Source organism: Eubalaena glacialis, chromosome 15 (assembly GCF_028564815.1).
Source record: "Eubalaena glacialis isolate mEubGla1 chromosome 15, mEubGla1.1.hap2.+ XY, whole genome shotgun sequence".
NCBI lineage: Eukaryota > Metazoa > Chordata > Mammalia > Artiodactyla > Balaenidae > Eubalaena > Eubalaena glacialis.
The window spans coordinates 84,472,530-84,498,116 of record NC_083730.1 but is presented as its reverse complement, the minus strand read 5'-3'; the positions used below and the strand labels follow the sequence as shown (position 1 = coordinate 84,498,116).

Sequence of the window (25,587 nt, the reverse complement as noted above, 5' to 3'; positions counted from 1 at the left end):
CATGGCTGCCATATTGGAAGCTGCAGAGAAACTGCTATGGTTTTCAAATTCTTCTTCCCAGAGTGCCCTGCTGTGTGTGGAGGCGAGGCTTTTCTCAGGTGGTCTTCATAGGACACCAGAGATGAGCACAGCTGAAGTTTATCATCCAGCACTGGGCAGAACCTGTCCCCACAGGCAAGAAGGAAGGGGTTGATCATACCAAGAGATGACATGTCTGTGGGGCTTAATGCATGCTAGGAGTTTTGCAAAGGGCTTTACATTGTGTTAAGTCATTTGATCCTCTAGCGACGCTTTGAGGGAGGCTGTCATATTATTATCCCCGTTTTACAGGTGGGGAAGTAGAGGCACAGGGATTGAAGTGACCCACCTGTTCAAGGACACACAGATAATAAGTGGTGGAGCTGGGATTTGAACCCAGGCAGCCTGGCTCCAGGACCTGTGCCTCGGTTGATCACCTCTGTGAGCAGACTGTCTCAGAATTGGGCCCTGCCATTTCTCTACAATGGTGTCACAGACAGGATCTAGAGTCAGTGCTACCCACTTGGATTTGTTCATTCAACAAATTATGTTGAGCCCCTTCTGTGCACCAGACCACACGCTCACAGAGCTTACTTTGAGGGGAGGAATTCAGTAACAGACACTTCCCCAAATGGCGTTACTGGGATTCATAGGAAAAGCCCAGCTCTGAAAGAGGGTGTTGACAAGTAGATGCTCTGATAGAGTCATCATTTAGCAATTTGGCACCAGAGGGAGAGGTATGTCAGTGCCAGGGGGAATAAAGCTCTGTTCCAGTCCAAAGGGGGATGCCAGCCCAGTGTGTCCTCAAGGAGGTAGGGATGGTGACCTGTGGGTGCCAGGAGCTTGGTCCAGAAGTATGCCCGGAAGGCCCAGGACTAATGCCAAGGGGACTGGCCAAGAAGAGCCAGCATCAAGGCAGCTGTGAGGCCGGAGCTCAGAATTCACAGCCAGGAGCGGAGGGATGAGATGGTGCTGAGCCCCAGAAACACATCTTACAGAGTCTCACTGGCAGAACAATAAAAGTCCGTGAGCAAGAGAACGAATGCATGAAAGTAGCTCCTCACCACTGGTCATCCAGTCATTTGGTGTATTCATCAGTCAAGAGGCATTTATTGAGCACCTTTGGTATGCCAGGAACTGTTTCACAAACTGTCACTCTTGACATTTGTTGAAACTGATATCTTACTAGAGATTCAACAATTTCTCTTTAATTTTCAGTGGCAAGACATATTCCCCAGATGAGTCCCACTTTCCTACAAAACGTGTCATATTTGAACCTCCGACATTGCCCTTTAATAACAGGAATAATAGTAACAACTGTTAATAACCTACTGTTGTGCCAGGCCCTGTGCTAAGCACTTATATATAGCTTCTTTTAATCCTCACAACAGGCCTAAGAGGTAGTTTCTATTATTTACCCCCATTTTACAGATGAGGAAACTGAGGATCAGAGAGGGGTAGTGACTTGCCCAAGGTCACACAGCCAGATGCAGTGGAGCTGAAACTTGAACCCAGACTTTCTACTCCATACTTTTTTTTTTTTTTTTTCTAACAGGCAAAGGCTATTTATTTAGAACTTGCTCTGGCAAAGGAGTCAGCCACCATCACCTGAATTTTGGCAGTCTACTCCATACTTTTCCCTTCTTCATTTCCCTTCTTCCTCCCCCCAATCCCATGTTTGCACATGTAGAAAATGATCAAATTTGCTTCTAGACACAGATGCCGTGGTCACACGTGATTCTTTCTCTTGTTGTTTCCAAAGGTGGTGGCTCTTAGTAAGAGAAGTCAGGAGGCCGAAGCCGCTTTCCTGAGCGTTTACAAGCAGTTAATTGAAGCACCAGGTAAGAAATGCTTAGGCTCCATGAGTGAATAATTAACAAAAATAAACTGCTGTTAGGACTGTTACACAGGGGCCTCCTCTCAGTGGCATCTGGGGACAGGCCAAGACTCCTGGGTGAGGCCAGGCCCTCCACGGGTAGGAACTGTAGGGACTGAGGGGGTCTACACCCAGTCTGGTGTGATGTGTCCCCACACGACTCCTCCATCTTACCCCTCTGCCTTCCGACATCAGCCAGGGAGCTTTGGGGGGCTCCTGGTAAGATCTCCCACCTGGATCTCCTTGGGGAGCCGAGTGTCTTGCCCACCAGAACCCCCATCCCTTTGCCACAAGGGGCAGAAGGCACCCAGTGTTCTCTGCCAGCAGAGGGCGCTGGAGGAAAGACTGCAAATGTTTCCTCCAACATGGCACGGCCAACCTCAAAAACTTGATGTTCCTCAAAAACCAAACCCAAAAGAGCATATACTGTATGACTCCATTTACATAAAATATGAAGACAGGCAAAAATTAATGTCAGCACTATTCACAATGGCTAAAAGGGGGAACAACCCAAATGTCCATCAGTGGATGAATAAATAAAATGTGGTTTACCAATCCAGTGGAATATTATTTAGACATAAAAAGTAATGAAGTACTGACACATGCTACAGAGTGGATGAACCTTAAAAACATGATGCTGAGTGAAAGAAGCCAGATACAAGAGGTCACACAGTTTATGATTTCATTTGTATGACGTACCCAAAATAGGCATATCTATAGAGACAGAAATCAGATTGGTGGTTACCGATCTGGGGGCAGGAGAGAATGGGGAGTGAATGCTTAATGGGTATGAGGTTTCCTTTTAGGGGAATAAAAATGTTCTGGGACTAGATAGAGGTGGTGGTTGCACAACATCATGAATGTACTAACTGGCACTGAATTGTTCACTATAAAATGGTAAATTTTGCGTTACAGAATTTCACCTAAAAAAAAAAAAAAGGCACCTGTGCTGTTAGAAGTCAAGAGAGTGGTTTCTCTTGGATGGGGTGATAGTTCCTGGGAGGGGCCTTTGGGGGCTGGAGATGTTGCTTCTTGATCTGGGTGTGGATTACAGAGGTATGATCAGCTTGAGAGCCTTCAACTGTGTACCTAAATATGTAGATATACTTCTGCAAAAAGTTTCCCTTTTTTAAAATGGCCCGTCCTCTGCAGCGTTTTCATTTATTGACCTAGAGATGGGAACCCAGAATGTAGTGATTTGCTTAATAATGGTGGAGCTGGGAGAAGACTCCACTGTGCTAACTCCCTTCACCCACACAGCTGCAGGAATTAGTGCTATCAGGGGTGATTGGGGCTGGGGGTTTATGAAGAAGAAAATGAGATCCCACTCTAGGCTGAGCCATGGAGAAGGCAAAGTCATTTATATTTGATGTCAAGGTTGTTTGTGAGATCCTTGTGCAGGGGATGGGAAAGTCCCTCGTTCCATCTGTCTTGGGCAGTTGTGGTGGTTTAAATAGTGTCCTCCCAAAATTTATGTCCGCTCTGAACCTCGTAGTGTGACCTTATTTGGAAACAGGGTCTTTGCAGATGTAATTAGTTAAGGATCTCGAGATGAGATCATCCTGGACTTAGGGAGGACCCTAAATCCAATGAAGGGTGTCCTTATAAGAAGAGGAGAGGGAGTTTTGGGACACAGACACAGGGAAGAGGGCCATGTGAAGACAGAGGCAGAGTTTGGAGTGATGCAACTACAAGCCAAGGAATGCCTGAGACCACCAGGAGCTGGAAGAGGCAAGGAAGGATCCTCTGCTAGAGCCTTCAGAAGGAGCGCAGTCCTGACAGCACCTTGATTTTGGACTTCTGGCCTCCAGAACTGTGAGAGAATAAACACTTTTGTGGTTTTAAGCCACCTTAGTGGGTGGTGCTCTGTTATGGCTGCCCCAGGAAACTAATACAGCAACAATGATGTGAAGCTTCCCCTCCAAAAGCACATGGGCTGCGTGGTGAGGGAAGTCTTCCAGCCTGTTCTACTCAAAGTGTAGTCCACGGACCAGCAGCATTGGCTTCGCCTGGAGCTCGTTAGAAATACAGAACCTCGGGCCACTGAAGCCTCTGCATTTTAACAAGCTCCCTAGGGGATCTGGGAGCACATCACAGTTAGAGAAGCACCGGCCAGGTGTAGAAGTTGCATGTGCTCTACCCTCTGCATGTTACAAGCCCCAAGGGAACAGGCCCTACCAGTCCCTGTCTCCCTGGCACCAAGAGGTTGAGTCCAGTGCCTGATGCCTCACAGCCAGGGAGAGATGGGACTCAGCTCTTGATACATTCAACAACTATTTCCAGAATGTCTGCTCATGTCACAACTTGGCTACTCGTGGGAGGTTATGTTAGTTTCCCATTGATGTAACAAACTACCACAAACTGGGTGGCTTAAAACAACAGATCCTTATTCTCTCTCAGTTCTGGAGGCCAGAAGTCTGAAATCAAGGTGTCGGCAGGGCTGTGCTCCCTCCGAAGACAAACACTGTTTGGTGTAGGGAGCAGAAAGCTGAGTAACTTACATCCTTCACGTTACACACTGTATCTCAATAGGGGAGGACTCTTCCTTACCTCTTCCAGCTTCTGGTGGCTCCAGGTGTCCCTTGGCTTGTGGCTGCATCACTCCAATCTCTGCCTCTGTCTGCACATGGCCTTCTTCCCTCTGTGTCTCTGAGTCCCAAATCCCTTCTCTGTTCTCTTATAAGGACACTGGTCATTGGATTTAGGCCCCACCCAGATAATCCAGGATGATCTCATCTCAAGATCCTTAATTTAATTACATTTGCAAAAGACCCTTTTCCAAAAAAGGTCGCATTTACAGGTTCCAGGCATTAGGACATGGATGTATATTTTGGGTCACCATTCAGCCCACTACAGAGGCACCTGCAGACTCGACTCGCTCTGCTCCAGTCCCGTGCTCTGCCCTGATTCTGCACTCGCAGGAAGGTAGCATGGCCACATGGGTTTTCTCAGTCAGAATGCCTTGGCGGCAAGAATGGCTGGAACCAGACAGCACAGCCCTCCAGGCTCTGTGCCTCCCTTGCCGGGACATGGCCCTGTGGTATGAGGCCACGACAGCTGTGTCTGCAGCCCTAGTCGTTATCACCCTTACTGAGGACCACACCAGGCACGTGGCCGAGAGACCGAGAGGCCGCCCCATTCCTTGCAGCCTTTTTGCTTATGATGTCTCCACCCTTATCAGAGCTATCTGGGAAAAAATTGGGAAAAATACACCCTCTTATTTCCCACTCCTTTCAATTCTTTGGGTTGCACAGTCTCAGTGGCGAATGACAGTGGAGGGTGACCCAGTACAGACCCCAGAGATACCTCCCACGAGTCCACATGCCCAGCTTCTCCACCGGGCCTCATAGTACCTTTCCACTGTCATTCGCTGCTGAGACTATGCAACCCAAAGCACCAGGGGGCAGCACTGAGATGGGCTTGTGTTTCCAGGCTCAGACCCCAGTTCAAATCCTGCCTGTACCACTTACTCATTGGGTAACTGTGGACGAATTAATTCACCTCCCTGAGCTTCAGTCTTCACTTCTATAAATTGGGAATAATATCAGAGTCTGTCTCATACGGTCATTGGGAGGCTTCAGCGTGCATGGCACATAGTGGCACTTGCTACGTGTTAACTGTTCTTATCATCATCTATGTGTCCCTAGGACAAGTGAAATTCTCCACGCCTGGGGCTGAGTCATAGTAAACCTGTGTACCCTGAATCCAGTACACAGTAGGCAGCTAATAATTGTTTGTTGAATGAATTAGAAATAAGATTCAGACGCAGAAAGTGGGAGAAGAGTTATTTGAATGAAAAGGTACCTTTTTCAACTAGCGCTTTCTGCTTGTCACATGTTTATCTACTCAGATGGCATTTATTGAGTGCCTCCTATGTGCCCAGCACTCACTAGACACTGGGAACATAGCCATCAGCCTGCCGATACAGACACGGGCCCAGACCTCAGAGAACTTGCATTCTGGTGGCAGAGGTAAACGGATCATCACTCAAGTAACCTGTTGTCTCAAACCCAGGGGAGTGTTTGGGGGTGAGAAGGGGCTTACAGCCCCCATGTGGGAGAGAGCGTCATTTGTGGGGTTCGCTATGGGACCCTCATCTTTCTGAAAATATGTTAACCCACGAGGCCAGACCGCAGTGCCAGTCAGGGACCGTGAGCGCTCCCAAGATTGGCATGGAACTTCCTGGAAAGTTCCCATGCCCTCCTGCCCCTCTCCCCAAACGGTCATTCCAAGCCTAGTGCTGACTCCACGTGTCTGATTTCCCAAATCTACTCCCCAGAAATGGAGGGGTGGGGGGGACGTACATCCCCAGCTGTCACCGAGCTAGAGAACGAGGAGCCTTAACTGATGGAGACATACCATACGAACAGCCCCTTCAGGGCTCTAATTCATTTTCAAGACATTTAAGAATAACAAAATGTTTTAATGATTTCTTAGGGGAATTAGGAGGACATATTTTTGTTCTCATTAAATTGTATCCTCAGACACAAGAACCAAATGTCAGATGTGCTGCTGGTGCTCGGAGCTTTCCTGCCTCACACGCCGCCCCAGCCCCTCCATAAAAATAACAGTCCTGGAAAATTGGCCAGGATGAACACTCTCCTGTTTTTATACTTCTTGACAGGCAAATTATTTGTCGAAATACTTCCCCTCCACACCTCCCCCCCGAAGCCACACAAGTCCTGATTCAACATTTTTGTTTTGAGTGACTGCTGCCAACACAAATCTTTGGCAGAGAATGCGATATAGCGTGATTGCTCAGCAAGTATTTTGATAAGTGTGCAGCCTGTATGTCTGTAATTATGAAAGAAAACCGTAAATCTTTTGGATATTGTTCACACAGATGTGGCGTGAAGTGAGGAAAAAAAGCAGTAAAACGTGTTAAAAGCATAATTAATGTCATTGTTGTAGAGGATGATTTGATTTAAACCTTTCTGACTTCTGTACCGGTGACGGCTGATTTCTTTATTGCGTTCATAGAGTCACTAGGTACCGACCCAAGCTTCAGAGAGCTAACTTATTAACTGAGTGATTAGTTAAAAGCAAAAAGAAAAAAATTTAAAAAGAAAACAAGGAAAGAGCAAGTAAGAGGGCAGGCAGAGGAACACTGCTGAAGAGATAAGAAGGGAGAGGTGAGTGCCCCCAAAAAAATTTTTTTTTTTTTTTGCTTTACTTTGGTTTTTTAAAATCTGATGCAGGAGATGGCAACTCCTCACAGGCATTTCTCTCCCTGCTCCTCCTTTCAGGAGGCAAGGCTGGGCAGCTTAGGTTGATCGAGCTGTAGCATCAGACACAGTGGGGTGGGACTCTCAGCTTGATGTTTTTGAGCTGTGTGACCTTGGGCAGGAGCCTGAACCTCTCTGACTCTGGTTTCTGTGTCTTTAGCAGAGGGATAATAGAACCTGTTCATCAGTCAATGTGAGGATTCTATACCTATACATGAAAGCATTTGGCAGGTTGGATAATCAGCAGCCCACTGCAAAGCTGACATCAGGGTATAAGTTACGTGAGTCACACGCATTGGCTGTGGATTTCATACAGCTCTGTCAATTATCAAGGACGTGGGGTGAGAGGTTTACACTACAGGGTTACTGAATGTGCAGTAGGACAATACTTTCCAATGTTTAGGGTTTTTAAATTTTTCTCCACAATTATAAAAGTTGCATATGCCTACTGTCAAATTCAGAAAATACAGAAATAGGAGGGGAAAACTACCTACTAGAAAAGCAGTGGTAATATTTTATTGTTTTCCTATCTGATCTTTTCTGCATGTACTTTTTCAAAATGGTCATTCATTCTGCATGTACCATTTTCAATCCTGCTTCCTTTCACCCACTACAAGCATCTGTATTTCTCTGTGTGATTGCAAATTCTGAGTAACTTTGGTTCCTCTTGTGTAACAGTCTCTTGTGTGGCTGTATTGTAATTTACTGAACCCCATTCCCAACACTGGGTATTTGGAGTTCTTGGGAATGCAAGGCGTATTGGTACTGTACTGTAGTTATAAGAGTGAGGAAGAAAACTTGGGAAGCAGAATGTATTGTAGCCACATATTGACCACAAACCCAGGAAAAGTGGTCAGAAAGAATAAGAATTTTTTTCCTCCTTGTTGATTTATTTTGTACTTCTTTGTTTATTAGTTACACTAAATATCTTTTCACATGTTATGAACCACTCATATTTATTCTTTTGTAAATCACTGATTCATGTACCCTTAGCCCATTTTTCTATCAGAGAGATCATTTTCTTATTGATTTGTAGATGCTGTTTGTATATTAGAGATACTAACCTTTGTCCTGGTAAATGTGTTTCATATCTTCTCCCCTAGTTTGCCTTTTGTTTCTTAACTTTGTTTACAATGTCTCTTGTATGTGATACACGGCAGGCATTCAAAAAATATTTGCAGAAAGTAGGAAATCTTACCAGACCTTTGCTTTATGGCTTCTGGATTTATTGTCATATTTTAAAAACCCCCTCTCGCCTGAAGGTTGTAGGATTTTTTAAGTACTTTTGTGATCTGAATTTTTAGAAATTTGAATCTTTGAAGCATTTGAAATATATGGTGATGGAAGTAGAAAGGGGGGTTAAGAATTTAACATTGTGTTTGTCCCAAATGACTAGTTCTACTGCCATCTAGTGGATAAGCCACCTTTGCAGATAAAGGCAATACAGATTTTAGTGTAATGAGAGACCCATCGCTGTCTTTGGCTGCCCTCACCTCCTTCCCTTCCTCCCTGTATATGCCTCTGCCCATTTGGTCCTGTTGAGCTCAGGGGAGCACAGAAGGGTAACATAAAAGGTTATTTAACCCATAAAAAAAGGAAAAGTTTAACAGCAGATTTTCCAGAGATGGTACTTAACTTCAAAAGGCATTGTCTCCCCATTTTCTGCCACACCTTTGCCTCTGCCATTTCTTCTACCAGGAGTACCCTTTCCCCCTGGCCACCTGTCTGATTTTTACCACTCCTGGCAGCTAAGGGTTGAAAGATGATTAAAAGAAAGCATCCAGCATGATGCTGGTACCCAGTGGGTGCTCAATAAACGGCTGCTCCCTTTCAGAAGGGATGACAGGCGTTTCAGCTGTGGCTTTTCATCAGCTTATTCTCTGAGCACCTACCATGTGCTGAGCCCTGTGGGAACTCAAACTTGAGTCCTGCCCTGCCCTTGGAGTCCAGCAGGGGCCACATGACCCAAAGACAGACGGCCAGAACACCCAGCAGAAAAAGGGCTTCAAGGTGGGAAGGCCAGGAGAGGTGCCTCAGGGAGAGCAGCCTTTGAATTTAAACGATGAGCTACCATCCTTGTGGGGCGGTTTCTTGGGTGCTCCCTGTGTGTCAGGCAGTGCGCTCAGCCCCTTACAGAAAGGATTTCACTTATCCCCTCTGCCCGTTGGAGGTAGGTATTGCCATCCTGCCCTGCTGTGTGGCTGAGGCAATGCAGGATCAGAGAGGTCAAGCCACTTGCCCAAGGTCACACAGCAGAGAGGTAGTGGAGCCTGAATCTTGATCCCTGGCTCCAAACCCAGATGCAGGATTAATTTTAAAATTGAAAGGGTTGGGGGACTTCCCTGGCGGTCCAATGGTTAAGACTCCATGCTACCAATGCAGGGGGCCCGGGTTCGATCCCTGGTCAGGGAACTAAGATTCCGCATGCTGCACGGTGTGGCAAAAAAATTGAAAGAGTTGGAACAAAAACATTAGAGATTTGACATCTAAATACAGTGAAAAACAGCTAAGGGTCTTTGCTGCCAGTAGGTTGAGAGGTTCTAGGGTGAGAGGATGAGCCCTTTGCAGAAATGCAGATGTGTTAGCTGGAGGAAGAACGTTACCCCTCACAGACAAGTACACCTGGTCCTCCTGGCCCAGGGCTCCAAAGGCTAGTACTTTTGTTGAGGAGAAATTGAGTCACAAAGCTCCAAATTCAGGGGGCAGAGAGATGCCAGGAGGAACGCTAGCAGGACTCTAGGCTGAAGGACCCTCTCACAGGGTGGGGCCAGTCCCCGTTCTGCCACCGTGCATCCTGTGTCACACCTGACTTGTTTGATCCTCAGTTTCCCCACTTGTGAAATATGGATAATGATCTCACCTAAGTATAGGCCCATTGGGTGGATTCAGTGGGAATGGAGAACACTTAACATGGCGCCTGGCACAGAGTAGTAGCCCCATGCAATTCATTCAACGGACATTGAGCTCCTACTGTTTGATAGGCGCTCTACTCAACACCAGGGGCACAATGTTAAGCGAAACAGACACTGTCCCTGCCTGCCTGGAGCTTCCTGTGCAGCTTAGTCTATGGAAGCTTTGCTTTTATTACAATGGGCATGGGTTTGACTCCCAGCTCTGCCGCTCCCTGGATGGGTAACCTTGAGTAACTGGCTCTACCTCTCTGAGCCTCTGTTTCCTCCTCTGGAAAAGCACACTTACCTTCTGGTACCTCTGGGAGGATTAAGCAAGGTGAAGAGTACGAAATCCTAAGCCGGTGTCTGGCACACAGTAAATGCTCAGTAGACCAGTGGCTGCCGTTGCTGTTGGTGGTGGTGTTACTGTTACATCACCACCCAGTGCCAAGAAGGAAGACCCTCTCCAGCCCCTCTGTCCGTGCTTAAGCCGGGAGACCCCGAAGCAGCCAGCCCTAGCGATGGAGGGAAGAAAGCACGGTCCCCATTTGCATACAAGGGCTGGGCAGCCCATCTGCTATCAAAAAGTTAGGATTAAAGGATCAAAGTTAGGCTCGCTGCCGCCGTCAGTAGCCTGAACCTCCTGCCCACACAGGCGCCCAGAGCCGGGGCCCAGATGGGAGAAGGCTTCTGTCTCAGAGATACTTTGGAGGGGCACACGCATACTTCTGCATATATGCGTTTCTAAACAGCCTCTCGGACAGCCTTTGCGGCTCCAGCTTTCCTAAAAAAAGCTCTGAGCACCGCTTTCCTTCAGATGGACACAGTGGGAGGAATGAGACAGCTTTCCCTAGATTCACGACTCTCCCACACAGCCCCATAGACACTTTTTTAAAAAAACACCAACAGCATCAGCTAGTGGTAGAAGATGGAATAGATGATGTTCTATCCATCTCCTCCTACAGCGGCTTTGGAAAGCCTGGTGTGAGATTAAAATATTATAAATCCGTTGGCAGTATTCTCTAGGGGTTTAGATCCAACGTAACCAAAATGAATTAGTCATTTTATTAAGCAGTTTATGCATGAAGAGCGAGTTGACGGCTGTAAGACAAAGGCACTCTACTTCCTGACGACGTTCCCCCTCCCCGCATGCGCATCAGGACCTGCCACCTCGGATGGTTCATATTTGATCTTCCGTGTCTGCCAACGTGCTTAATTAATCCAAAGGATATGTAGTCAAACACTTCTGATTTGGGGTCCCCTGTTTTGGGCTTTTTTATTCAGGTTGGATCTAAAGCCGTTTGATTCCCGCTGCCACTGCCCTTGTCTGTATACTGACAGTGTGTATGTTGCAGGAGTGAAGTGGGGGAAATAAAGTCCCGCTCACAGCTCTGGGCAGCCACGTGTCTCGGCTGAAAGGTTTCCAGTGCAAGCGCTGAGCCCGGCAGAAAGCCAGGCTCCCTGGCTCCAGATGAGGAGCTACAGGGATATTCTGTCGCTTCTCCTGACACTGGGGTATGCGGCTTGCCAGACGTTGGAGGGGGACACAGGTCGCTTTGGAGACTGGGGGTCAGCGGGACCCCGTGCTTCCCAAAGTGGGGTCACCTGACATAGGGAGCAGCCTTGGTGTACCTGGCGCAACACAGACTTTGAATACATTGCGCACCAGGTATCACCTTTCTTGTTCCTTCCAGAGAAAGTCTCAGTCAGGTGCTAAAGCATCTGAAATGCCTATAGAACACCTGTGAATCTCTCCTTTTAACCAAGGAAGAGCCGGCCTCAAGCTCAAGGTCTTGAGCAGGCAATGGGGATGTAACTAGAATTTAATAACATCAGTTTCTTGATTTTTCCTTTGTATTTATTTTAATGGTTAAAACACCTTTTTTATGATACAGAATCCCAATGATCTACTTACAATAGTGAAACAAATATTCCTTTAAAATATATTTAAGTTAAAAACATCAAATCACATAAGGACAGATATCAAGTTGGTAATATTTTGGGGGGCAGGTGGATGCAGCTTAAGGTGTGACATGAGTCACCAGCATTTGACGATTGGGCCACCCTGGGTTCAAATCCAGCTCCGCCTCTTTCAGCAAGTGGCTTCCCTCTGCTGGGCTGCAGTTTTCTCATCTGGAAAATGGGGAGGATAGCAATGTCTCATGAGGTTGTTTTGATGATTAAATGAGGTATAAATATCTGCAAAGCACCTGGTGTATGTCAGGGTGCGGGGGGTGGTGGGGATGAAGAAATGTCAGTTCCCTGGAGCTTTTGGCTCAAGATGCTGGGTGGGCATCTCATCTGCTCTTTACCCCAGCTTCCTGGATATGGGTGCCCCATTTGCCCCAGAATGAATGTTTGCTAGAGTTGGGAGGATGAAGACCAGAAACTAGTGTTTGAAGAGCCAGAGCCTGCTCTGAACCCAATCACCACCCACCAGCACCCAGACCAGCCTACAGGGAGGAGAGGTGAAGCTGGCACCAAGAATTACCTGGGCATCACCAGCCTCTCTGAGCCCCATGTCCTCATCAGTAAAATGGGTCAGTTGTTGTGAAGATGAAGCTAAGTTGTGTTTCTGGGACAGTAATTCAGGGGGATTGGTCAGGATGGTCTGCCAGCGTGTCTTGGTCTAATGGGAGCTGTTTCTCCTGGTGCTTCCTGGGTCTGGATTATTCTCTCTCAGCCCCCTGCTGGCTTCCTCATTTCCTTCAGGGCTCTGCTCAAATGTCGCCTCCCTGACCAGGCTGCCTCAATTAGCACACTGCCCCCAAGCACACACCTCAGGCCACTCTCTCCCCCAACCCTGCTGTTTTTGTTCTCAGCCCCCTTACAGCCGTTGGTTTATTTGTCCTTTGTCCATCTCTCCCCTCTAGAATGTCAACCCCAGGAAGGCAGGAATTTCCTCTTATTTACTGCTGTATCTCCAGGGCCCAGAAACTTCCCTAAGTAGATGCTCAGGAAGTATCTAGCAACCAAAGAAATGGTATCTGACACATAGCGGGTGCTCAGTAAAAAGGTACTAATGAATAAATGGCTGAATTACAGACTGTATTAGTTTCCTCCTGCTGCTGTAACAAATGACCACTAACTTAGATGCTTAAAACAAGCGACATTTCTTGAGCACCTACTATGTGAAAGGCCTTGGGAGAAAGGGGTTGCTGAGGGATGAAAGCTAGATGCCCCCAGACCCCTGTGACTGTCAGGTTCTCTGAGAAACCTCCTCCCAACATTTCAAAGATTTGCTGTCATTTCTGTCTCTTTCACTTTGTATTTGTAAGAGCAGCCAGTGACGTTTAGCTGATGCATCAACTAATACCAGTTGGACAAAGTAAGCAGGAAGCCCTTGGATGTTTCAGCTACCCCAGCTGAGCATTTTACTTATGCGTAACTTGGCAGAATCTTCTAGTCATCTGAATGCTAATATTTTTTTTTCTACCTAACTCAATCCCCAGCAATGTAGCTCAGACCTCCGTGGATTTCTCCCAGATGGGGGAGTTGGGAAGAAATGAGTTTACCCACGCGCTGTAAAGTCTAGGAATTCTGTGGGGAGGAGATAAAGAATGGAATATGCCTGGGGAAGTAAGTGATCATCGTTGCTATGCACTCTTCAGAGAGAGACCATACTCAACCCACCGCCCTGTTCCTCAGTAGTTGGAGAGGATGAACATACAGGAGGATCAGAGCCCAGCACCTGCTGCTTTGTCTTATGAAGCACACTTGTCTTCCTGGACGACTGGTGAAATGGGTGCAGCAGGAGGGAAGTAGGTTAGGCTTAAGTAAGAACGTCCTTCCTATGAGACTTGGAGTCTAGCAGCTCCTTAGTCCTGCCTTTCCCACAGTTGGTATCCAGCCAGTTGCCATGTATTATGGGTTGAATTGTGTGCCCCCAAAAGATATGTTGAAGTCCTAACCCCTGGTACCTGTGAATGTGACCTTATTTGGAAATAGAGTCTTTGCAGATGTGATCATGATAAGGGAAGGTCCTTAGGGTGAGACCCTAATCCACCATGACTGGTGTCCTTACAAGAAGAGGAGAGAGACACACAGAGAAGAGGGCCAAGTGATGACAGAGGCAGAGATTGAAGTGATGCCACCACAAGCTGAGAAATGCCCAGGATTGCGAGCAACACCAAAAGCTAGGAGAAAGCGTGGAACAGATCAAGAGAGCACAGCTCTGCCAGCACCTTGATTTTGGACTTTGAACCTCCAGAGTACACACGATGTATTAGTTTTCAGAGGTTGCCATGCCAAATTTCCATAAACTGGATGGTTTAAAGCCACGGAAATTTATTCTCTCGGGTTTGGAGGCCAGAAGCCCAAAATCAAGGTGTTGGCAGTGTTGGTTCCTTGTGGAGGCGCACAGGGAGAATCTGTTCCATTCCTCTCTCCTAGCTTCTGGTGGTGGCCGGCCATCGTTGACATTCCTTGGCTTGTAGACATATCATTTCAATCTCTGCCTCTTTCTTCACAGGGCCTTCCCTGTGTGTTGTCTCTCTGTGTCCTCTCCTCTTATTGTAAAGGCACCAGTCATTGGATTAGTCAACCCTAATCCAGTCGACCTCATCTTAACTTGATTTCATCTGCAAAGACCCTGTTTCTAAATAAGGTCAGTTTCACAAGTTCTGGAGGGACATGAGTTTGGGGAAACGCTATTCAGCCTAGAACACCACACCCCATCAGTTCTTCCTATCTACCTCTTGTGTCTGAGCACTTCCCCCCACTCCTCCTGCCACCGCCCTGATCCCAGCATCGCTGCCTGGACTACTGCAGTAGCCCTCCTGTCTGGCTCCCTCTACAGCCCATTTTTCTTGCAGCAGCTTGGATAAGCCTTTGAAAAAGGCGAATTAGAACATGTCACTTCCTAATGCTCTTAAGATAAGTCCTTTCCCCATCCATATTATCTGACGGGGATGTCAGCTACACATAGGGCCACTACTGTGCCCCCCACAGATAGATGCTCAACAAACTCTTGCTGAGTGAAGCAGGTGCATGGACTCATAGGTCCCCCTGTGAGCTCTGCCCACTTTAGATTTCACCACTGTGGAATGTACCAGCACCTCAACATGGGCTCCACACCCCAGACTCCAGAGTCTAGCTGCAGCTCCACAGGAGAGGCACTGTGACTATCCCCATTTTACAGACCAGGAAACTGAGGCTCTGAGAGGCAGAAGAGTAATCACATACTGGTTTGGGTCCTCTGGAAGCATTCACATGCCAAGATGGCACCAGATGTGCAAGAGATTTATTGGGGAAGATGCCTGTGAAGAATGAAGGACAGGGAGAGGAGGAGACCAGGAGAGCCTTCACTTGGTGATGCTGGTCTAACACCTGGGAAGGGAGAGAGGGAAGGAAGGAGGGTTGGTAGGAGGAACCTCAAACTGCAGTGCAGGTCTGAAAAAGTCTCAGCCAAGCTAAAACTAACAGGAGCCCCAAAGCAGGATGCAATATTCTGCTCAGGCTGCTATAAGAAAACACCACAAACTAGGTGGCTTAAGCAACAGAATTATATCTCTTATAGTTCTGGAGGCTGGGAAGTCCAAGATCAAGGTACCAGCAGGGTTGGTTTCTGGGGAGAGCTCTTTTCTTGGCTTGTAGATGGCTGCCTTCTTACTGTGTCCCCACATGGCCTTTCCTTTCTGCACGTGCAGAGGGAGAAAGCTCTAGTGTCTCTTCCTCTTCTTGTAAGGACACCAGTCCTATCAGATTGGGCCCCACTCTTAACGACCTCATTTAACCTTAATTACTTCCTTAAAGCCCTGTCTCCAGATACAGTTGCATCAGGGGTTAAGGCTTCAACATATGGGTTTGGGGGAAAACATTTTAGTCTATAATACTAGGTTGCCTTTTCCAGCATCGGCAGGAGTGGCCCAGCCCTACTGTCCCTGTCTTGCTCAGTCATTGGCTGGGAGAAGGCCTGGGGAAACCTGGCCTCCAAACAAACACTGCAGTGTATCCGAAGGTGCAGCGCCTGGAGACTGTCACCAACTCCTCGCAGGACGTTCTTTCTTGAAGGGAGAGCTGGATGGCACATCCCACACTGCCACAAGTCATAAGAATAAGGGTAACGCTCACTTAGACTCTGTTAGGTGCCAGGCACTGTCACAGGGGCTCAGCGTGCTCATGGAGTCCCTGCACAGCCCTCTACAGTAGGTCCTGTTGTTATCCCTGTTTTACTGATGGGGAAACTGAGGCTCAGGGGACCTAAGTGACTTTCCCTAAAGTTGTCACAGCCAGGATTTGACCGTCAGCCTCCCAACCTATCCCTCTCCCCCTTTATCTGAGAGTGGCTTTGGGAATTTGGAGAATTCACAATGTTCAAACCTCAAGTGTCAAGTTCAGCTATGAAGGCGTTTAATAATCACCCTCCCTGAGCATCCCAGCACCAAGGAATAGGCCCAGGGCCAAAAGCACTCACTTTGACAGGACCACACCCCTATCTGGTGATAACCAATGTTGATTGAGTGTGTGCCTCAGGGATACTTGTAATAGAAATTTGGAGCCCAGAGAAGTCTGATGCTTTGTCCAAGGTCACACAGCAAGCCTGTGGCAAGGCCAAGAACAGAGCCCTCATTCTCGTGCTTCTGGCCTAATAATCCCCCATGCCCTGCCTCAAGGCAGCTTAGCCCACTACAAAGAGTCACCAGGCACTCCGGGTTCAAATCCCACCCCTGCCACTTCTGAGCTCGGCGACCTTGGGCACATGGAATCTCCTCTCTGGGCCTTCATTTCTTTGTCTGGAAAATGGAAATAGCAGCATCTACCTTATTGGGCCTCACCTTGGGGAAGTGATTTCACTCCCCCATGCCTCAGTTTCCCCATCTATAGAATGGGAACACAACAGCCCTACTAACAGTGTTGTGGTGAAGACTGTATGAATTCTAATCGATTTAAAGTGCTCCGGCTGTTAGGATTTGGCCACAGCCTCACTTTGGCTGAGTCATCTGCACTTCCCCCGACTTCCTCTCTCAAATTGGGGATCTAGGAGGAAGCACAGTGTGGGAGGAAAAGGCCGAGGCCCAAGGCCCCATCTTGGCCCTACCACCAACTCACTGGCAGACTTCAGGGAAGTCACGGGACCCCACTTTTCCCCAACTGTGCACTGGGGTAGGGGTGTTGGACACTTGACAAATTGTCCCTCCTCAGTGTGACTTTCTAAGCTGGAGCCTTTGAGTCCCTGAGTGGAGCTCAACGCAGGATTACTGGATTCTGAGTCTCCCAGGCACTGATGAGAGTATATGAGGCCTTACCCTGTCCTGAGTCTCCGTGGAGTTTTGCCATGTAGACAGCAGCTCCTAGAACGTCACGGGACAGTATGCTGCCCCCTCTCAGGGTAATAACAGCAGCCAACACTTATCAAGCCCTACTGTGCACCCAGCACTGTGCAAATCTCTATACACATTCTCTCATCCAGTCCTTGCAGCCCCATTTTACAGATGAGAAAATGGAGGCTTGGAGAGGTTAACTAACTGTCCAAAGGTCACATGGCCAGTTCAGAGCTGGAGCTGACACCAGCAGTCCTTAAATCATGCTGCCTCTCTCAGTAATCTTTTTCAGTCTTCCCAGTAGTAACTTCTGAGAAGTAGAAACTGTAATATTTTCTGACTTTTTAAGTGGGGAAGCTGAGGCTCAAGACCAGCGCTGGACTTCATGTGCTGAGAGTTTAACCACTATGTTCTACCCTGTACTGGCAAATGAAGGCAAAGAGACAGAGCCTTGGAACCCGCTGACCCCGTATTGAGTGTCCACTCGCCACCCAGCTCCTCCAGTCTCTCCAGGAGGCCACCTGCGGTCAGCTTCCCCTGGACAAAGAGCACAGGGCATCAAGGGATGACCGCAGGGCCTCCGAGCAGAACAAACATCAATTTCTGATCCCTGGGAATGGGGTAAATGACATCCTTTTTCACCCGAGCGTCATCCTTTGGCTTGGACAGGCTCCTGGCCAGCCGGCCCCGGAGCCATGAGCTGGATCTTTCCCACCTCCCTGGAACCAGAGCGAGCCCTCCATGCCGCTCTCAGCTGCAGCCTCCCGTGTTTATCTAACCTCCCTGACCCTGGCAAGCGCTTGTCGCCTTTTTCTTCCTTTCTCAAAAACCAGGACACAATAGGAAGCGTTTCCTTGAACTTATTAAAAAATCCAGACTTGTAAATTAATTTGTCCATGTTGTACAAAGGCAGTGCAGATGGACTCATTAGCATGCACACAACAAATAATTATAGATGAATTTTTAGCTGGCCTGCCTAATGCGCTTGCTGGGTTAATTATGTCAATGTATAATTACATCAGCCCGGGGAGACATAATGGCATACCCTGCTGAGCAGCCCCTGCCTAATGACGGGGCGTGGGGGAGTGCTGACAGAGGAAAGCCAGCAGCAGCGTTCCCATGCACCTGCTTACCTCGACACAAACACCCATTGTCTGAGCCTCCCACCACCTAAACAAACAGGCGGGAGAAGAGGGATAAAATGCAGAGGTGGCCTTGTTCCAGCCAGACCTGAAGGTCCCCAAGTATAGGCTCTGCCCTGTTTCTTCCATCAGCAGATGTTTATTGGGTTGGACTGTGGGTCAGGCTTCATTCACCCACAAGGGGTCCAGTGGAGGTGCAAGAACAGATGCAGTCCCAGCCCTGCCTTGTTGTGGAGTTTGCAGTCCAGCGGGTATAATTAGGTGCACTTGCAAATCAATGAAAATTGGAAGTACAGTGAGTGCTGTGAAGGAAAGGTGCAGGCAGCTGGGAGAGCTCATACCAGAAGACCGACTGGTCAAGGAAGGCTTCCTGGAAGAGTTGGCATTTGAGTTGCTAAGATGAGTAAGCATTAACTAGCTGAAAGGGATAGGAGAGGGCAGGGTGTTCCTGGCAGAGGCTCCCTCCCGTACAAAGTCTCTGGGGTGGGAAGGTGCATTTGAGGGACTGAGAGAAGAAGGCCAGTGTGGCTTGCACTCAGAAGGGCAGGAATAATAGTGAGGGCTTCCATTTGTCCTGAGCTGACCAAGTGCCAGGCACTGTGTTGAGCACTTTACATGAATCTTCATCACAGGCCCACGAGGTCGGTACTTTTATGGTGAGGCACAGAGAGGTAGCGCCATTTACCAAGGTCACACAGCAATCCTAAGAAGCAAGTATGGATTAGACCAGGACCAGGGACATCTGACTCCAGGGTCCACACCAGCAGAGAGCAATGGCCAAGCAGATGCTGGTGGGAGATCCCAAAGGAGGGACCAGGAAGAGAGAGGGCTCTGGAGCATTAGAAAAAATGTGGACCAGACCAGACCCCTTGGTCTGAAGCGAGGAGGCCCTGGCTTTCTTGGGACCCCATGAACACCTAACTACCTGCAGCTACTGGGGTCGAAATATCCACACCACTGGGACAGGAAGTCTTTGTGGCATCAGAGAAAGAGACCCAGACTTGAGTCTCTCCTCCACTCTTCAGCAAGTCACCTGGCTTCTCTGAGCAGTTTCCTCATCTGTGAAAACAAGTTAGATCCAGACCAGCCTCCAGGGGATGCTGGGTGCATCGTGGGAACCTCTTCCCAGGGACTGGCTTTGTAACATGGAAGATGCTGCACCAACCTCCTGCCCCAGGTGGGGAGTTGCTGGAAGAAGAGGTGTTGGATTCTAGATCTGAAGGAAGAGGAAGTGCTTGCTAGGTGACAGGGTGGGAGGGGGGACAGAATTCCAGGTGGAAGGACCTGGAGTCCTCAATATAGCTATTGGGAAATACGGAGACATCTTATATCCAGGTGTATATCTCGCCCCCGGAAAAACTATTATTTAATCGGCCACAAGTGTCACAAATGATGGTGTGTTGGCCCAGATCCATTGAAAAGCACCCCAAGGGTTATATGTGCAAAGATGCTATTAGGGAACCTCGGGTGAAAGAAAATAGGGAGGGAGCTAGGAGAGGTGGGGAACCGGGTGGAAGCATCCAGACCACATTATAGCCTAAGGAAGGAAGCACTGGGGAAGGCCACAGGCCGGTCCTCAGCCCTCAGAGCAGTTTTGTGTCCCCCAGGAGCAGGTCTGCCTCTATCCTCGCTGCCTGCAGGCCTTGTCTGGGAAGTCCCATGAAAAGGCTAGGCTTGAACTGATGGATTTCAGAGTGTGCCTGCTAGGGTCATTGCTAAGTGATGTTCCCTGTGGTTGGAGGTGTGCAGGACACAATCTCATGGCCACCACAGATGGCATCTAGAATCAGGAAAATGAAGTTATTATGATAATTGTTATTACTATTCCCAGCTGGGTAGGACAGCCACACCCATGGGGATGGCACACGCTCTCCGGAGCAGGTGCCTGGAGATCTGCTCCCTCATAAAGCAGAAAGTCCACGTTGCTCCCCTAAGCCACCAGAGCGATTCCAGATGGCTCCTGTGGATGGTTCCTCCCACCCAAGCTCCCTGGCCCTGTGGCCTCAGCCGGGGCACCCCCTGACCCCCAGGGCTCCCACCACCCCTGTCCTCCTCTCTCTGTGCAGACCCCGTGCCTGTGTTTGAGGCTTCACGCAGCCCAGACGACAGACTGCAGTCCCCCAGCTTCGACCTCAGCGGGCAGCCGCGGCGAGAGCTCCACACTTCGTGGAAGAGACACCCTGAGCTCCTCAGCCCCAAAGGTACTGATAAGGTTTTCACAGGATGTCCATAATAAACAAATGGGCTGTGGATCTTTGGCAGCCAAACTCGGCCACCCTTGCGGGGGAAGGGGGGCAGGGAACTCAACTCTATCATAATTTTAGATGTGGGATGGGTTAAGGTGCAGTTCTGCTGAGACAGACCAACCCCAAATCTCAGAGGCTTAATATATTTGAAGGGAGGGGAAGTTGCAGGGGACGCTCCACGCAGTCATTCAGGGACCCAGGCTGTGGTAGTCCTGCCATCGTCAATGCTCGACATCCAGAGTCACAGTGAATGTTGACACCCAGCCAACAGGCAGAGAAAGAATGTGGAGGATCACATTGAGGTTGTGGGAGTGACGCACATCATTTGGCCACATCCCTGCTGCAAAGGAGGCTGGAAAATGTAGTCTGGCTGTGTGCCCAGGAGGAGAGGGAAATAGGATGTAGTGAACACAGCACTGTCTCAGCCCCAAATGAGACAAGTTAAGAAACTAGCAAAGCTAAAAATAATAGTGTTTGGGTGTACATATGTTGTGATAAAAATGTTTAAAAGCAAGAGAATGGTGAACAAAATTCAGCATGGTGGTTACCTCTGGAAGGTGAGGTAGGAGGTTACCATAGGGAGGAGCAAATAGCAGGCGAAAGCCATTGGTAACCATCCAAGTTTTGGATGTTCATTGACCTGCAGGCACTGTCGTAGGCACTGGGGACACAGCCAGGAACAAAACAGACAAAAATCTCTGCTCTCATCATGCTGACATTCTAGAGGGAGGGACTGAGTGTCAATAAATGTTAGTAAAATATATAGTATGTCAGTTGGTGAGAAAGACTTTGGGGAAAAAGTTGAGCAGAGAATTGGGGGAGTCAGGTGAAGGGATTCTTGTCTAAGGAACGAATGAGTAGGATTTACCTCAGAGGTCAGCAAGCTTTTTCTGAAAAGGGCCAGAAAGTAATTATCGCAGGTATTGCAGGTCATGTAGTTTCTGTCACAACTACTTAACTCTGGGTGAAAGCAGCCATAGATAGTATGTAAATGAGTGGGCATGGCTTTGTTTCAATAAAACTTTATTGACAAAACAGGTGGTGGGCCAGATTTGGCATGTAGTGAAGATAAAATGGGCTGAGGCCTGTCAAATGAAGGCATGACACAAAGTCGCTTCTCAGGAAGCAACCTCTCTCTCACAGTCCCCCATTTCACAACCTCCTCCCTTCCCCCTCCCCACATTACGTAGAGAGCACCTGCTGTAAGCCTGGCCCTAGGCAGGGTCTTCTGGGGAAGATTTACAGTGACTAAAATAACAGCACTTTGCCAACTCTGGTCCTGCACCTGGAATACGATTCCAGCCACGCTGACAAGCCAGGACTTGGCAGACTTGGCAGTTCTTCAGCCCCTGCTCATATGTACACACCTCTGTGAAGCCTCTGAGGTTCCCCAGCAAAATTGTCACTCCTTCCTCTGAGGTCCCTCTGAGGTTCAAACTTCCTTCTGTAAGGATAATAGTAGTTGTGGAAATTGCCTCTTGAGAGCATTTGCTCTGTGCAGTGTGCCTTTCACACAGCATCTCACTGTCTCCTGGCATCAATCTTCTGAGGTGTCATTGGCCTCATTTTACAGATGAGGAAACTGAGTCACAGAAGCCGCAGGTGGCCAAGTGGGGAATCAGAACAGAAGTTTTTGACCTTGGTCCTGGGCTGTGTTTCTCCTTGAGGACACTTGTTATTCTGCATCATGATGGTCAAAACTTGCCTTTTTGTTCACTGTTGTGGCCTAGGCACCTGGAACGTTCCCAGTACGTGTGTGCACGTGTGTGTGTGTGTGTGTGTATTATAAGCTGACTGCTGTACTAGCCTCTCGAGGGGCTCACTCTACAAACCACCCAGCTCTACACTCACCCTCCTGTGCCAGGATCACAGTAGAAACTTAAAAACTAGGACAGGATTTAACTGAGTCACTTGGACCCAAGGTTGGGAGACCAAATTTTGGAACTCTTGAGCCACTCACCCTCAATGGCTGGCCCCTGAGCAACTCTCTCTCCATGAGTTCGGTGCCAAAGGCACACACTGATCCCCAAATGAACTGCCACGGGGCCTGTAAAGATGGACCTGACGTGGGCCCTGCCCCAGGGCACCTGCAGGTAAGGGGCGATGACTGAGCATCTGAGTATGTGCCATCAATTTTGGGGAAGGGAAAACAGTGTGGTGGCTCCTCAGTAAGTTAAATCTGGAGTTACCCTGTGACCCAACCATTCCACTCCTAGGGATATACCCCAAAGAATTGAAAACAGGTGCTCAAACAAAACTTGTACACAAATGTTTATAGCAGCACTGTTCACAGTAGCCAAATTGTGGGAATAATCCAAATGTCCATTAATGGATGAAAGGGAAAAAACAAAATATGGTATATCCATGAAATGGAATATTATTCGGCCATAAAAAAAGAATGAAGTACTGACACATGGTCCAACCTTGATGAACCTCAAAAACATGCTAAGTGAAAGAATCGAGTCACAAAAGGATAGGTGTTATGATTCCAGTGCTATGAGATATCCAAAATACACAAATCCGTAGCGACAGAAAGCAGAACAGTGGTTGCCAGGGGCTAGGGAAGGGAGTGGGGAGTGACTGCTTAATGGGGACAGGTTTCCTTTTGGGGTGATGCCAGTGTTCTGGAATTACTGATAATGGTTGCACAGTATTTTGACTATACTACATATCACTAAATTGTGCACTTTAAAATGGTTAAAATGGTGAATTTTGTTATGTATATTTTACCATGATTTTTTTTAATCATACAGAAGGCCAAGGAGGCAGGAACAGGTCTGAGAGGGCAAAGGAAGCCTCTGGGTTTGCTGTCTGGGGCCGGCACGATGGAGTTTAACTTTCTTGTGCAGGCACTCACCAAGGCTCAACCCAGCTGATCGCAGTGACAACAGGTCCTGACAGCTGCGCTCTCTCCAACGCTGAGTTTGGGAAATTGATTCTTCTCCCAGCACTGTTGATCGATCTGGTTTGCAGAAAGCAGCTTTGGCTGTCATGCCACTCTCAGCAATGGGCGGTTTTCCCTCTTTTTCTCCCTCCAGAACAGAGAGAGGGGACGTCGCCGGCTGGGCCCACGCTGACTGAGGGGAGCCGCCTCCCAGGCATTCCCAGCAAAGCCCTCCTGACAGAAACTTTGCTGCAGAGAAATGAGGCAGAGAAACAAAAGTGAGTGGGGGAAGGACAGGCAGGCTCCCGCTGCGCCACCTGTCTGGGAGGGGGTACCTGGAAAGTCACCCGTGCCCAGGACCCTTTGGCAATCCAGATGCAGGTTGGAGATGGAGATGCAGGCCTGGGTTCAAGCCACACGTCAGCAGCTCAGTGGCCAGCTCTGGGCAGGTCACATCACCTCACTGAGCCTCAGTTTCCCCATCTGGAAAATGGGGCTAATGGTGGTATATTGGCCAGGGTCCCCCAGAGGAAAAACCAGTAGAATTTTTTTTTAAATTAAGAATTGTATTTTGGGACTTCCCTGGTGGTCCAGTGGTTAAGATTCCACGCTCCCAATCCAGGGGGCCCAGGTTCGATCCCTGGTCAGGGAACTAGATCCCACATGCCACAACTAAGAGCCCGCGTGCCGCAGCAAAGACCCAACATAGCCAAATAAATAAATATTAAGGAAAAAAAAAAAAGAGTTGTATTTCAAGGACTTGACTCACACGATTGAGGCTGGCAAGTCTGAATTGGTCGAGCCGGCCGGCAGGCTGGAAACTGTCAGGTGGGTGTAAGTGCTGCCATCTTGAGGCAGAATTTCTTCTTCCTCAGTTTTGTTCTTAAGACCGTCAACTGACTGAATGAAGCCCACCTGTGTTATTGCAAATATTTTCCTTTAGTTAATCAACTGATTGTAGATGTTAACCCCCTCTACAGAATGCCTTCACAGCAGTACATGTATTAGTGTATGACTGAATAACTGGGTACTATAGCCCAGCCAAATGGACGTATAACACTGACGGTCACAGGCAATGTCACCTCCTAGTCTGCCATAAGAATGAAATGAAATGACAGCTGTACACGCTTAGCTCAGTGCTCACAGGGAGAAGCACATGTCAGTAAATGTTTGCCTTTACAATTGGTGCAGTGGTGATAAAATATGCATTCTTAGGGCCTTTCTAGGACAATTTTATGATGATCGTTACATTTATCCTTTCTGTCATTCACTTATTTTTTCATTCCACATATTTATGGAGCCACCTACTGTGTGCCAGCCACTGTTCTAGGGAACAGCAGTGAACAAAATGGACAAAACTCTCTGCCCTCCTGGAGTTTACTTTCTAGTGAGGAAAACACAAACAAAAACGATAAATAAGTGGTGTGCTACATGATAAGCATTGTGACGACAGATAAAGCAGAAGAGGGAGAGGATAAGATGGGGGCTGAAGTTTTTTGATTTTTGATTTTTAAAATTTATTTATTTTATTTATTTATTTTTGGCTGCGCTGGGTCTTTGTTGCTGCGCGCGGGCTTTCTCTAGTTGCGGAGAGCGGGGGCTACTCTTTGTTGTGGTGCGGGGGCTTCTCTTGCTGCGGAACACGGGCTCTAGGCGTGCAGGCTTCAGTAGTTGTGGCACACAGCCTCAGCAGTTGTGGCGCACAGGCTTAGTTGCTCCGCAGCATGTGGGATCTTCCCGGACCAGGGCTCGAACCCATGTCCCCTGCATTGGCAGGAGGATTCTTAACCACTGCGCCACCAGGGAAGTCCCCGGGGGCTGAAGTTTTAAATAGAGTGTTGGAGGAGGCCTCACTGAGGTGAGTAAAGCCGTAAGGAGATGAGGGAGGCTTGCAGGTATACAGGGCCAGAGGGAACAATCAGTGCAAAGCCCTGAGGTAGGAAAGTGCCTGATGTGTGAGGGGAGTGTGGCTGGAATGGAGTGAGCGAGGGGGAGGGGGCAGGATAAGATCAAGGTAAACGGGGCTCCTTCCCTAGAGTCACT

The 25,587-nt window shown here is 48.3% G+C and overlaps 1 protein-coding gene across 1 annotated transcript in view; it reads left to right on the top strand.

The window, feature by feature from the left end:
- Positions 1-25,587, top strand: part of CUX2 (cut like homeobox 2) — a 262,334-nt gene that overhangs the window by 202,070 nt on the left and 34,677 nt on the right. Inside the window, exons 4-6 of the mRNA XM_061169679.1 lie at positions 1,781-1,859; positions 20,481-20,615; positions 23,699-23,822. Of these exons, the coding sequence (XP_061025662.1) occupies positions 1,781-1,859; positions 20,481-20,615; positions 23,699-23,822 (338 nt within the window). The remainder of the gene's footprint in view (positions 1-1,780; positions 1,860-20,480; positions 20,616-23,698; positions 23,823-25,587) is intronic.